The following is a 12017-nucleotide window of genomic DNA, read 5'->3' as shown; positions in this document are numbered from 1 at the left end:
TATGTGTGTGTGTGTGTGTATATATATAATTAGGTCCCATTGTGACTGTGAGGCATGTGATTATATACACGCTTACTCATAGGAAGAGAAACTAGTGATTAGTTCACTCTTGAGATTTTGGAAAGCATTAACAGTGAACATAATCGCTTGATAGTTCAAATTACAGTTTCAGTTATTAGCACAGTTATCAAAATTATCCTCTTACACTTTAAGGGGAATTCCAGACGATTTTCATAATTTCACATCGTGTAGTACATAAATTAACAGCTCCATGTATAAATTTCTTGACTTTATTGTGGTTCTTGAGCAGAGAAACAATACAGTACAAGTGTACTTTGAAAAACCTCAAACAAATTACACTGAACAAGGATGATGACATAGAGGCTCACATATTTCAGAAATGTAGCAGTGTAATTCTATTGCAAGTGTACAATACCGCTAGCTTGCAAGTTCACCTGTGTATAATCTATGCATGCCTTCTTCTTTTGTTCTGCTTCCTTGAGCCCCAACTCGTGCATTCTTATGGTGACCCTGCCATGTGATCATCCTTGTTCATTGCAATTTGTTATAAATTTCAAAAATATTCTTATTCTTCATCCCAATTATAAATTCTGAAACTCTGTCCTCAGTACAACTAATTTATAGTTGTTCAAATGTAAAAATCTGAAAATCATCCAGAGGTCTCCTTTAACAGCTCTGACACTGTTTTTGTAACGATTTTTAGAAAGTACACAATGCAACAAAACAAGTTGTTATACACGCGGGGTGACCATGATATGGACCGAAGAGATACACTGTAATTACTATGTACGCCTGTATAAATAGGACCCAGGTTATACGCCTATACATCTGGGTACAAAACAAAGGAAAAGAAAGCAAAAAACAAACAAACAAACAAACCGGAAATTGACCTAAAACTTAAGCTACAGGTACCTAGACAAAGCTGGAACTGCATGTCATGTAGTGTTGTATTTCATCCTCAACAACGACTCTTTCCCTTTTTAGGGGTGGGGGGGGGGGGGTTATGATAATAACTGATAATATTAATGATAATGCTAATCATGATGATGACAATATAAAAACAATAATGATAATGGAGGAACGAGGATAAGAATAAATGTGATATTTCAATAATGATAATGATTATTACCACCATGGTCACGATCATGAGAATATTATATATTTTATACCGAAAACAGTCCGTCATGCTGTAAATGCCTCTACTTGAAATAAAAGTGAATTGGTAATTAGGCGATCGTTTGAATGGTTCAAGAACTTCGGGTGTAGGCCCATATCCTGTGTAATGCTTTGAATGGTATACAACATCAACAATCTATGCAGATGTAGAGATACGCGGGGAGGGCATCACCCAATTGCACTCCTGTGGGCTTTTTATCATAGTCCCATTGTTGTGACTGTCATCACCATCATTGCCACACATACTGTATATACTCAAACATAGGGAGATTTCAACTATTGGTGTATAGTTCCGATCTGACCTTGGCGGCTTTATTTCTGTAACCACAGTTACATATTCACCAGATCTATCAAAGTGTCACAAGATATTTCAAACTTCCGAGACGATACAAACTCTGTCACTCCATTCTCGGACTGCCTGATGATGAGCAGCGGCCCATCATCATTTTCAGAAAATTGTCTTCCCCTACATACTGTAGGTCTGTACTCGGCGAGATCTAAAATTCAACTCCTCCTCACATGCCCCAAAAGCTAACCGCCTCCACAACTCAGGATAAAGGAGCCCAAAATCAGTTGTCTCCCACAATTTCCCAAGTTAAACATGCACAGACCCAATTAAAAGTTCATTCAAGGTGGCCAATTGAATTCCCTAGCAAAACATTTTATACTGCTATTACATGTAAGTCCCTTGGCTGTGTATACAGGAAAGGTACAATGCACAAAGAGCTATACCCCCTTCCCTGTTATCTACCACAGTTAATCCTTACATAGTCCCAACTCAATTGCCCACAAAAATAAAATCAAAACAAAGTGCAGCTCAATTAAACACAAACAAGAATAACATACTGCACTTTAACTGTAATCTCCAGTTTCCTGTACTGGTTTACACCTTTGGCAATTAAAGATTTAAATTAACAGCAAATCTCACACTGTATCCCTTACCAAATGTGAATTACTTCACAGAAATATACTGGTATCTTGCAGAGACGTATAGGCCCTGCCTTAAGACCTTTATTCTTGATTTATATGATGAATAACTTCTTATTACGTGCTGTAAGTGCATTGAAGGCTAGCACTTACTCTAGGTCGATGTCACATGTTTTCGTTTTCCTATAATAATGTCCCGTGCGATAAATATGAGGAAAAAAAAAATCAGGAGGGAAATGGCTATGCGGACGAGACTAATAATGTCACATTTTGGAAAAATAAACTTAAGAATGTCACATTCGGAAAAATAAACACGTTTGTCCTATAGAGATTGATATAAACAATAACAAACTACACATGTTACAGATCAGAGCATATAAGATACCAAAGATGAAAAAAACATTCATGATTGACCTATCATGTGGAATTATAGTATACGGATAGAAGGTCGTATAACTTGCGGAAGCTTTTGACAAAAGTCACGCTTTGATGAGGATTATGAAAGCAATATTTGATCAAGGCTTGACGTAAACATACATACTGAGAGCACTGTTGTTTTTAATGTGGGAAAAGAGCCACGTATACCAAGGAGGTGTCTCGTACCAGGGACGTGTGAAATACCTCCTTTGCTCGCACGTATAATGTCAACCGCGCGAGCTGTGAGAACTACTCTGAGAGTGAGTTGGACGATTTCATGTGATTGTGGCGTGAAATACAATAGGCCCACATGGACCAGAGACAGGTTCTAATCCAACTATCAACGGGATCAGTTAAGGCATTGTTCAACAAGTTTTACAATTGAAATCTGAGCTGCATTCCCCCATGTGCATAATGTTCCTGGGTCTTAATTGATATTGTGTAAATAAGCCAGTTCGGGGTTCCACTTTGAGCATGAGCAGAAAAAGCTCTGTACCAGCAGAGCATGTTGGTTTTTAAATTCACTGAGATAAGCATCTATGATGTATACAAAATGATTATTCAAGTAATCCTTGTATTAAAGTGGTGCTTGCCATCACATCCACCTGGCAGCAAAAGCAGTATTTGGCAATATCAATAGAAGAAGATTGTCATTACATTCAATACAAAATAAATGGATGTTTTCTGAAGTGTCAATTGATGGATCATTCTGATCACCTGGTCTACGCGAGTACATCCTTTGTTTGAACATTGAATATGACTGATGAATTCCATGAAAAGCTAATGCATTCTGTTGCTTGAAGACAAGTGGAGTGCCTAATCAACTGAGAAAGAAGAAAGGTCATTTTGTACCCATCTGTACATGAGCTAACCCCGAACTGGCTTATTAAGGAATTATAAAATTTGACGTTGTCGTTAACCGCTTCAAAAGTGCGGAGTCTATTACAGTTTACGAAATTATCACACTCAATTTTCCCCATAACGAATAGTGTGAGAAGACACAATCACAGAAAATGTTTTAAAAATGGTGATTTATTCGGTTTGTGTAATGTACATAACTTGATACATGTAGTGACATCATAATTATGTTAATTTTGTACCCCGGTGTGTGTGTGCGTGTTTGTTTAGCCATTGGCACACCATTATGCAGCTCATTCAGGAAAGTTCCATAAAAATATAGATAAATCAAGTAAGCACATTGTTAACAACTGTCATCACTTCATGCAATTATATATAGATTTCTTTGAAATTCCGTAGAGCTCTTTCTTAAAGACCAGTTTTAATGAAACTTGAATAATTCTGTAATTTGATTAACTTTTTTATCACTTAAAACTTGGAGATAGTGAAGTGGCATTTCACTTGACAAGACAGTGTCCTCCTTCGCATCTTTATTATCAGCATTTTCCATGGGATGAAATTTACGCTTTTAAGAATGATTAGCCCTTAACATAGGCTGTTATACAGGATTTTAAAAACGGTGTGCTGTGATAAGAATCTTGAAACGTGAAACGGGACCTTGGCAGATGACTGGGTGTAAGTTCCTCCATGAAGAAACAAAGTAACGTAGGTAGTCTTCCAGGATTCGTGCAAAATCATAATACCAGTCACTTTGGCTGCCTTAATCGTCAAATCGCATAAGTAGTATAGCCTAATCATTGTAAATAATTATTATGAAAGCAGTGATAAAACTAGGCAAACTCAACGACAAGAAACAAAGAGTAAATCATCATAACATAACAGAGCACGAGCCCGACAGGTTCTGTCTGTAAGTTCTCCACTTTTGTCCTTCTTTCGTTCCCTGCTTTGCAAATTTAAAGTGATTGTAGATATAGTTTTCGTTGAGACCTAACTTCAGGTGTCTAGCATTTTTTTTTTTTTGTGTGTGAGATAATGAGAAAGCTTTTATGAAATATGAAAGAGAATGTACTTTCAAGAGGAATTCAACGTTTATTTGATGAAAGTTGGTTTTGAAATGGCTGAGATATCAAAACCAGAGCGATTCTAATAAGAGGTGGGACACACCTTTTATTACGATTGCTTTGTTTTACTTTGTTTTTTGGATGTTTCAGCCATTCAAAACCGATTTTTATTTTTCAAATAAACTTTGAATTCCTTTTAGTATGGCATGCTCTGTACTATTTCGTTAGTGGGTTCTTGGTATCTCGCAAAAAGTTAAAAGCCAAATCCTCATCTCCACCAATACCATACCATCCCTTTAAGTGGTGCCCACTTCCGTTCCCCTGAATACCAACCCCAGTGGCAGGAAAATCAATTTAGTGCTTTAAAAACGATACACAAACGACAGTAATTATGATAAGGACAATGTCCGTGATGCACCTGATCGACGAGCTGCATTGTTTAGTGACTGTTTCGAACGCCTCTCTAACCTTCGCCTGCTACAAGAGACGATCTCATGCACGGATCAAAGTTTCCTGCTACAATAGCTCATTTTCGCGCGATTGACACTGGCTGGATGGGCAGTACGTCTTTTTGAGCGTTACCTCAGGTATATATTACTTTAATTGTTCGCATCCATTCTAGTTCCGCTTCGCTGCATAGGAAGGAATCTCTTTTACGACTCTGGCGCCGTTGTAAGGGGGTATACCGTTGCTCTCGCATGAACATTCTGTAAAGAAAGAGAGGGAAAGACCTGATATCGATTGAGCCAATGATCGCACTTCTTTAGCGATCTTCTCAGCTCGTTCTTTATGTTCGTTTACACAGACATACAATTCGGCGTTGAAGATTAGTTGTGCGCATACTCCGCAAGGATTGAGTAAGTTTTGTCTCGCGCTGGATATTCTCGTTCCCATTTCCATGCACTCTCGCAATATTTGGAATTGTGAGCCGAGTTCGTGAAAAGTCTCCTTCCACCACCACTACCGCAGGTTTGCATCATCGAACGCAACTTTGCCTGAGATAACCATGTCTGTCTTTGGAGCTCTGATGATTTCTGCATTGTTGCTCACAGCTGCGTCGCAAGGTAAGACGTTAAACAAACAGACCTCTTCGGCAATAACATAATGTTTATAATGTTTTACCGAAAGGTAACAGACGAGAGAACTGCTCATCTTTCAATCACGATTCCTTCGCAAGTTTTACTTGGATATGGTCTTGTGACTTGATTGAGGAGTGATCATTTCTGATTTTCTGATACACAAGAGAAAAAAGATTGAAAAATGATGAGGTGTATAGTTAGTGCCAACTATAATCATTCCGTGACTATTTTCTACTAAATCTGTTACCTTGACTTCGAAGGTAAAGTTAGTTGCGAATACCAGACCTGACTTTCATTTTCATGGAGTAAATACCTCGGACTGAGCACACGTCAACACATGCCGGTGATTTGTGCCGCCTCTAAAATTCACCATCGAGTGTTGGACCTCGGGGTGAAGTACGAGGGGTGTGTGCACGGGAAGCGTGAGGAAAAGGGGCGGGGTGGGGGAGGGGAGAGCACTGTGGTATCGCGGATTCGTCTCTGTCGAGTCATTGAAAAGAAGTTCAATTCTTGTCAAAGTGTAATCATCATCGGGCTAAGTGTTTTGCTCATAAATACATATTTCTCTTGACCTAGCAGTAAAAACTGGTAACTTGTAGGCATTATTACATGGGAAATAACAGGGTCCTATATGAAGGAGCAGTGCTTATAGATAGCAGCGTGACGGTACAAAAGATATTGTTTTGTTCAGAATATCATGAGGCAAAATTATATCAAACATTAAGCCTACTATCACTGACATAATAATTGTGGTTGTCATCAGTTTCATAATAGTCTTAATCAGTACCATTGTTATCAACAACATCAACATCATGCTTGGCACAAAGGATATCAATAATTTGCATTACACAATCATGTGTACGTTTTGAAAAAATTCTGATTAAAGTCGTATGGCTTCTGATAATACCGACAAACCAATATACAATACGACATGGAAAAGAAACAGTGGAAGTTAAGAGGGAGAGAAAAAAATAGTGACTATAAAAGTTATCACTCTAAAGATGAGTTCTGGAAGTGTTATGTACATATGCCTCGATCGTTTTGCATCCGGAATAGGCGAAAAGGGGTCATGACCCTTGTTTGATAGAATACACATGTGCATGTAAAACAGTACAAATTTACATGCGCATTGGTAAACATTTCACGATACATCACATCGGTATACCTTGACCCATTCCTTACTCAATAGTTTGTAGTCATTCTGTTTGCATGCTGGTAACAGGACTTTGCACATTTCTGAGAGTGACGTAAATCTAGTAGCTTGAACTTCCTCGGTCCTTTTCCCCTACATTTTCTCCCTTCCTTCAATTTTCTGTTCCCTCTCTCCTCTGCCAGGTTTATCGTATCTCAAGATCATTTACTGACCCCGCAAACCCCATAGCAACTGTTTCACCTTATCGACCGCAAACACTCACAATTTCCATCCGCGGGAAAGCAAAATTAAACGCTCCCCTCTCTCACTCGTTTGAATCCTTTATCAATTAAAGCTCTGTTGTGCCTAATTCTTGTCGACAACATCTCAGGTCTCACCAACCTAGTGTCGCAGATCGAGTCGCAGCATATGGGCTAGAAATAGGCCTATGGCAACATGGTTTTGTGTATGTAAAACAGGATGCTGGAGTACTGTGGTGTAGTGGATAAGACTGTATACGTAAAACAGGTGGTCGTCGTTCGAGAATGTTTATTTTATGACGAGATTTTATTCATTTACCTAATGCTTATTTCTTTATTATGTATTTATCGATCGATCGATTGATTGATTGACTTAACGATTGATTGATTGATTGACTGACTGACTGATTGATTGATTGATTGATTGATTGATTGATTGATTGATTGATTGATTGATTGATTTGACCTTATTTTACTTATAATTTTCCTCTGGATCCTTTCAAGTTTGTGGTAAAATATGATAACAATTATTTGCTATAGTGAAAGCGTTGACGTATAGATGAGACGATATCATTATTTCATATTATCACGGGACTTCGCTGATAAAGGACACTGTAATGTGTATAGAGTCTACCTGACGCCAAAACGGAATATTTGAAGTACGTATCCTGCATTTATTAAAAAGAAACGAGGACCGAATAATAAGGAGGCGAGGGAATTTATTGTCCCATTGAACACCGTGATCAGTTTAAGAGATAATAACGTTTTAGACAGCTGCTATCAGTTGTCTTAAATAGATCGATTGGCGAAGCTTCACGTATAAGACATTATGGAAGGCTTGTTCGTTGTGTGCCTTTGAGGACATGACTGTCCCAATGTATTATAGGAGTCTGTCTGCCACAAAAGAATTGAAATGGAACAGATCTGCTGAAAAGAACACAGTGTCCCACAGTTTCTTCACTAGTCTTAGTTAGCTGTTTGAAAATGCTAGAATTGAACAGCTTGAAAATGATTTCACAGTGAGCTGTTGTTTTTCACAGTGTGTTCACATACAATAACTGTAGTTATGGTCTGTTTCACAATGTGGATTGAGGATTCACAATGTGTTCACAATGTTAAATAGCTTGAATTTAACAATGTGGAGAGATTTTACACTGTGTTCACACTGTGTTTCACATTATGTTTCACAGTGTGGGACACTGTGTTCTTTCCAGCAGGACTAGTACAAGTATAATCGAGGAAGAAAGTGATTAAGCAAGAAAACAGACATCACGACAATGGCATAGGTCAGCGACGAGGAAGATATGAGCTGCAGCTCCAAACTAAATATATATATATATATATATATATATATATATATATATATATATATATATATATATATATTTAAATAGTAAAAGACTTGTTTTCATCAGAATGCCTTGATGTGTGTATTTGTATGTGTGCGTCTTGGGGGCAGAGAGGAGAGTTTCTACTCCCCCTCCCTATTCTTGAAATGACTGCTCGTATAATGGTTAGCAAATTAACTTTACTTTGCACCAAAATCACAGAAACCTAATATTTCGTAAGAGGTATTAAACTTGTTTTCAGAACCAAGAGACAACCTGTCTCGAAATTTTAGCTGATACGTAAATCTTGTGGACATTAGAATGGTAGAACAAAAATCAATGCTATATATATATATATATATATAATATACAATATGCTATGTACATATATGTATATTATGTAGAGAGACAGACAGACAGACAGATAGACAGAGAGGGAGAAGGGAGAGATGGATAAAGAGAACTCCCTGGTGTGAACAAGGTAAAACTGCTCAAGAATGCTCATGGCTGTTCCAGGCTATCACAATAATTTGCAACAGTAATTCCCGTATATCTCTGCAAATAATTTTTCATCGTTTTCGATCAGAAACTTTTGACGAACCACCGCTTCAAGCATATGCCTTTTCTTTTCACGCCGGAGGTATGTTTTTCTAGTGTTACGGTCACACCTTGAACTTTGTCTTCCTTTCTCAAAAACAAATTTATATCGTATACACAAGAATCAAGGTAATGTACATTCAAAATATAGGAAGACGAGGGGATCTTCCGGAAGCATGGTTTGTCAAAACAGGTTTAATTACCCTTCTGTATTTCAGTATCGGGAATCAGATGGCACGAATGATTTGTTTGTTTGTTTGTTTTTATACTATGCATTTTTCGGTCAAGATCTGTGGTGGTCGGGAACAAGATTTTTTTTTTTTTTTTTTAATGTCGATTATGCATTATTTTCTGTGACATAGACCGCTTTATACAGAGGAGGAGGTGATTGTGTAAGCTAAAAAATCAGAGGTCGCTAATGTTGAAGGGAATTTCTGTCAGTGTGAGTAACTAAAAAAAAAGTTATCTTATTCCCAAAGAAAAAATATCACAATCTACAAACTTAAGTGACATAGTGATACATGGTGTACAGGATTTGAGCAATTCTGGAAGGGATAAAGGAAGTAACCGCGTTACAAAACTTACCCTGTTCGATAATTCAACTGATTTTAACTCAAGTGCAGCAGTGCAAGAACCGAGATATGAACTTTTATTGACCACAGTAACTTCCTTACGTCAAGCTTAATAGCTAGGTCTGTTAAGGATTGCGGTTAGTTGAGGTGTGTCCTGGCCGAAACCCATTACGTAATTCAAAGTTACTCGCTTTATATGAACCATCACAACAAACGGGAGCTGATCAGGCTGCGCTTTAAGTTTGTTTAAAATGCATCAGCCGTGAATCCCGGCTCCAGTCAGTTACCTTTCATTGGTCAAAATGATAATGATGCTTAGAGGAAGTAGAAGTACATACATAAATCTGTACGTAACATCCCCTTAAGGTCCACTTTACCTTTTGGAACAGTGATTAAAAAACAAAATTTCAAGATATGACATTCAATGCATATGTGCAGGTCTGTTGTGCCACAAAACATCCTATCATATAAAATTTTCGCGATACAGCCTAAAATATAGGGAGATTATAATCTGTATTTTTCTCAATAAACCATAACTGTAGACGGTTTAGTCTTGAATTTTTTTAATTATAACTATTGTTCACATTTTGTATATTTAACACTTAACATCGATTTTACGTATTCAAATTTTTGCAGTGGTTGCTCTCCAACTCACATTTTATAACTATTTTAAAGCACTAATGCTGCGATTTTGTTTCATCTGCAAATGGTAAATATATGCCTTTAAAGAACTTGAGTTCAGCTTTTGTATTTCCGGCATCGTGATCACCCTTCGCGAAGCCTTGATGAGAGTTTCTGGGCCCTGATGTCGGCTCAGCTTTCATCGGAACTCTTCGGAAGGCTGACATTTTTACATTTGGTGGTTGAGATGGGCCTCTGGTGGTCAGTGGAAGGGAGTATTATTCATTAGAACTAATAGCTCGGTCTTTATTTTGGATCACAAAAAGAACGGTTACGTCATTCAATGCCACCGCTTGCGCAGTAAGCTCTCGACACAAACACGTATTCAAATGAAGGAAACGCAAACCTCCTCAAAATCAAACACGAATGAATGAAGGACTAAGACGAAATTTAATCCACTTGAAATTTACGGTGTGGGCTTCAAAATTGTATATAATACGCCATAACGGTTTCTCGAAATTATAAACGTGCTGGCGAAGCATTGGGAATACAACTCATGATAAGAATGTCATCATCTTATTAGTAAGTCACAATTTCAGAGGAAGTATATCATTTCCCATAGCATGAAGCCGACTTAAAATTAATTTACCGGTCTTAAAAAATAAATGAATTGAAGGATTGTATCAATATTGCACTGCACGAATATGCATTATTTTGATATACAAGATAGAATATGTCTTTTTTTTTTGCATGATGTTTTGTACATTTATGTTCTTTGTTCAAAAAAAAAAAGAGTAAATGAATTGAATTACATGAAAGGCATAAAGAAAACGATCCCTAATTTTGGATAAAATAGTATACACACCACGCACACATACATGCACACACCCACTAGACTCGCCTCATGTACATAAATATATACGATGACAGAAATGATGTTGATAAATCGGGGTCATTTCATGAGACCGACACCCACGAGTCATACAACCCACGAGTTCGACATTGAAAAAAAAAATGTCTATGAGTCATACAGCCTACGAATCATGTAGCCCATGAGTTCGACACTCGGCAAATAAGGCGCATGAGTTCGACACTAGATAAAAAACAGCCCACGAGTTCGACATTACAACACGTCTCGTGGGCCTTGTTTGCTTTGATTCGAACTCCTGGGCTGTACGGTTCGTGGGTGTCGAATTAGTGACGCGCAACCTAAAGATCGATAAGAAACACAAATCCCCGATACATTAAGGTGCGAGAAAAATGCAACAGTCAACACCGAGCAAGTCGATCTTGATGAGCTGCAGAAAACACACTGACTTAGACCATTTTATTCAACGTCTATATTGTGTACAGAGGAATGACACACTTTAGGTTATGAATGTATTAATTATTGCTTGCGTGATTACATGGATATTATAAGTCATTAGCTACTGTTTCATCATGCAAAGTCTCTGTAACATAATGTAGTATACGGCCTAGATAGAATACAACGGGTCCTCTATAAAGGAATGACTGTCGCATGCACATTGAACACCCACAGATTTCACAAATTTTGCTTATTTTATGGAATTCATTTTATCATTCTACTATGGCACTATTAGATCCTGTCCTTGTCTTGAAAATATAATCGCTAAGTCATTACTATTTACTCTATATATAGGCAATGGTATAGCTGTCTCTTTTATATACTCTTCAAAATCCACAAGAAATGTATAGACCATGTGATGATTATCATTTGCTGTTGATACAGTGTGTTCGTCGATGCATTTATGATTGAACACAAAAGACATTGTCATACTGCCATTTAAAAGTGCATAGGATTGATATTTATAATTTTTATGAAGGATATGGATATGACAGTTTGGCTTAGAAATACTCTGGTATTCCTTCTCACAGCTTTCCCAAGCTATCGACGTAGAGTCGACGCATTAAAGGAAATAACTGTCTGAAAGGCAATGTTTTAATCAC

The 12017-nt window shown here is 37.5% G+C and overlaps 1 protein-coding gene across 1 annotated transcript in view; it reads left to right on the top strand.

Moving 5' to 3' along the window:
* The first annotated feature begins 5466 nt into the window (after positions 1-5466).
* Positions 5467-12017, top strand: part of LOC140238582 (alkaline phosphatase-like) — a 32606-nt gene continuing 26055 nt past the window's right edge. Inside the window, exon 1 of the mRNA XM_072318482.1 lies at positions 5467-5524. Within this exon, the coding sequence (XP_072174583.1) occupies positions 5467-5524 (58 nt within the window). The remainder of the gene's footprint in view (positions 5525-12017) is intronic.

Source organism: Diadema setosum, chromosome 15 (assembly GCF_964275005.1).
Source record: "Diadema setosum chromosome 15, eeDiaSeto1, whole genome shotgun sequence".
Taxonomy (NCBI): domain Eukaryota; kingdom Metazoa; phylum Echinodermata; class Echinoidea; order Diadematoida; family Diadematidae; genus Diadema; species Diadema setosum.
The sequence above is the reverse complement of the archived record's forward strand: the minus strand, read 5'-3'. Positions and strand labels throughout refer to the sequence as shown.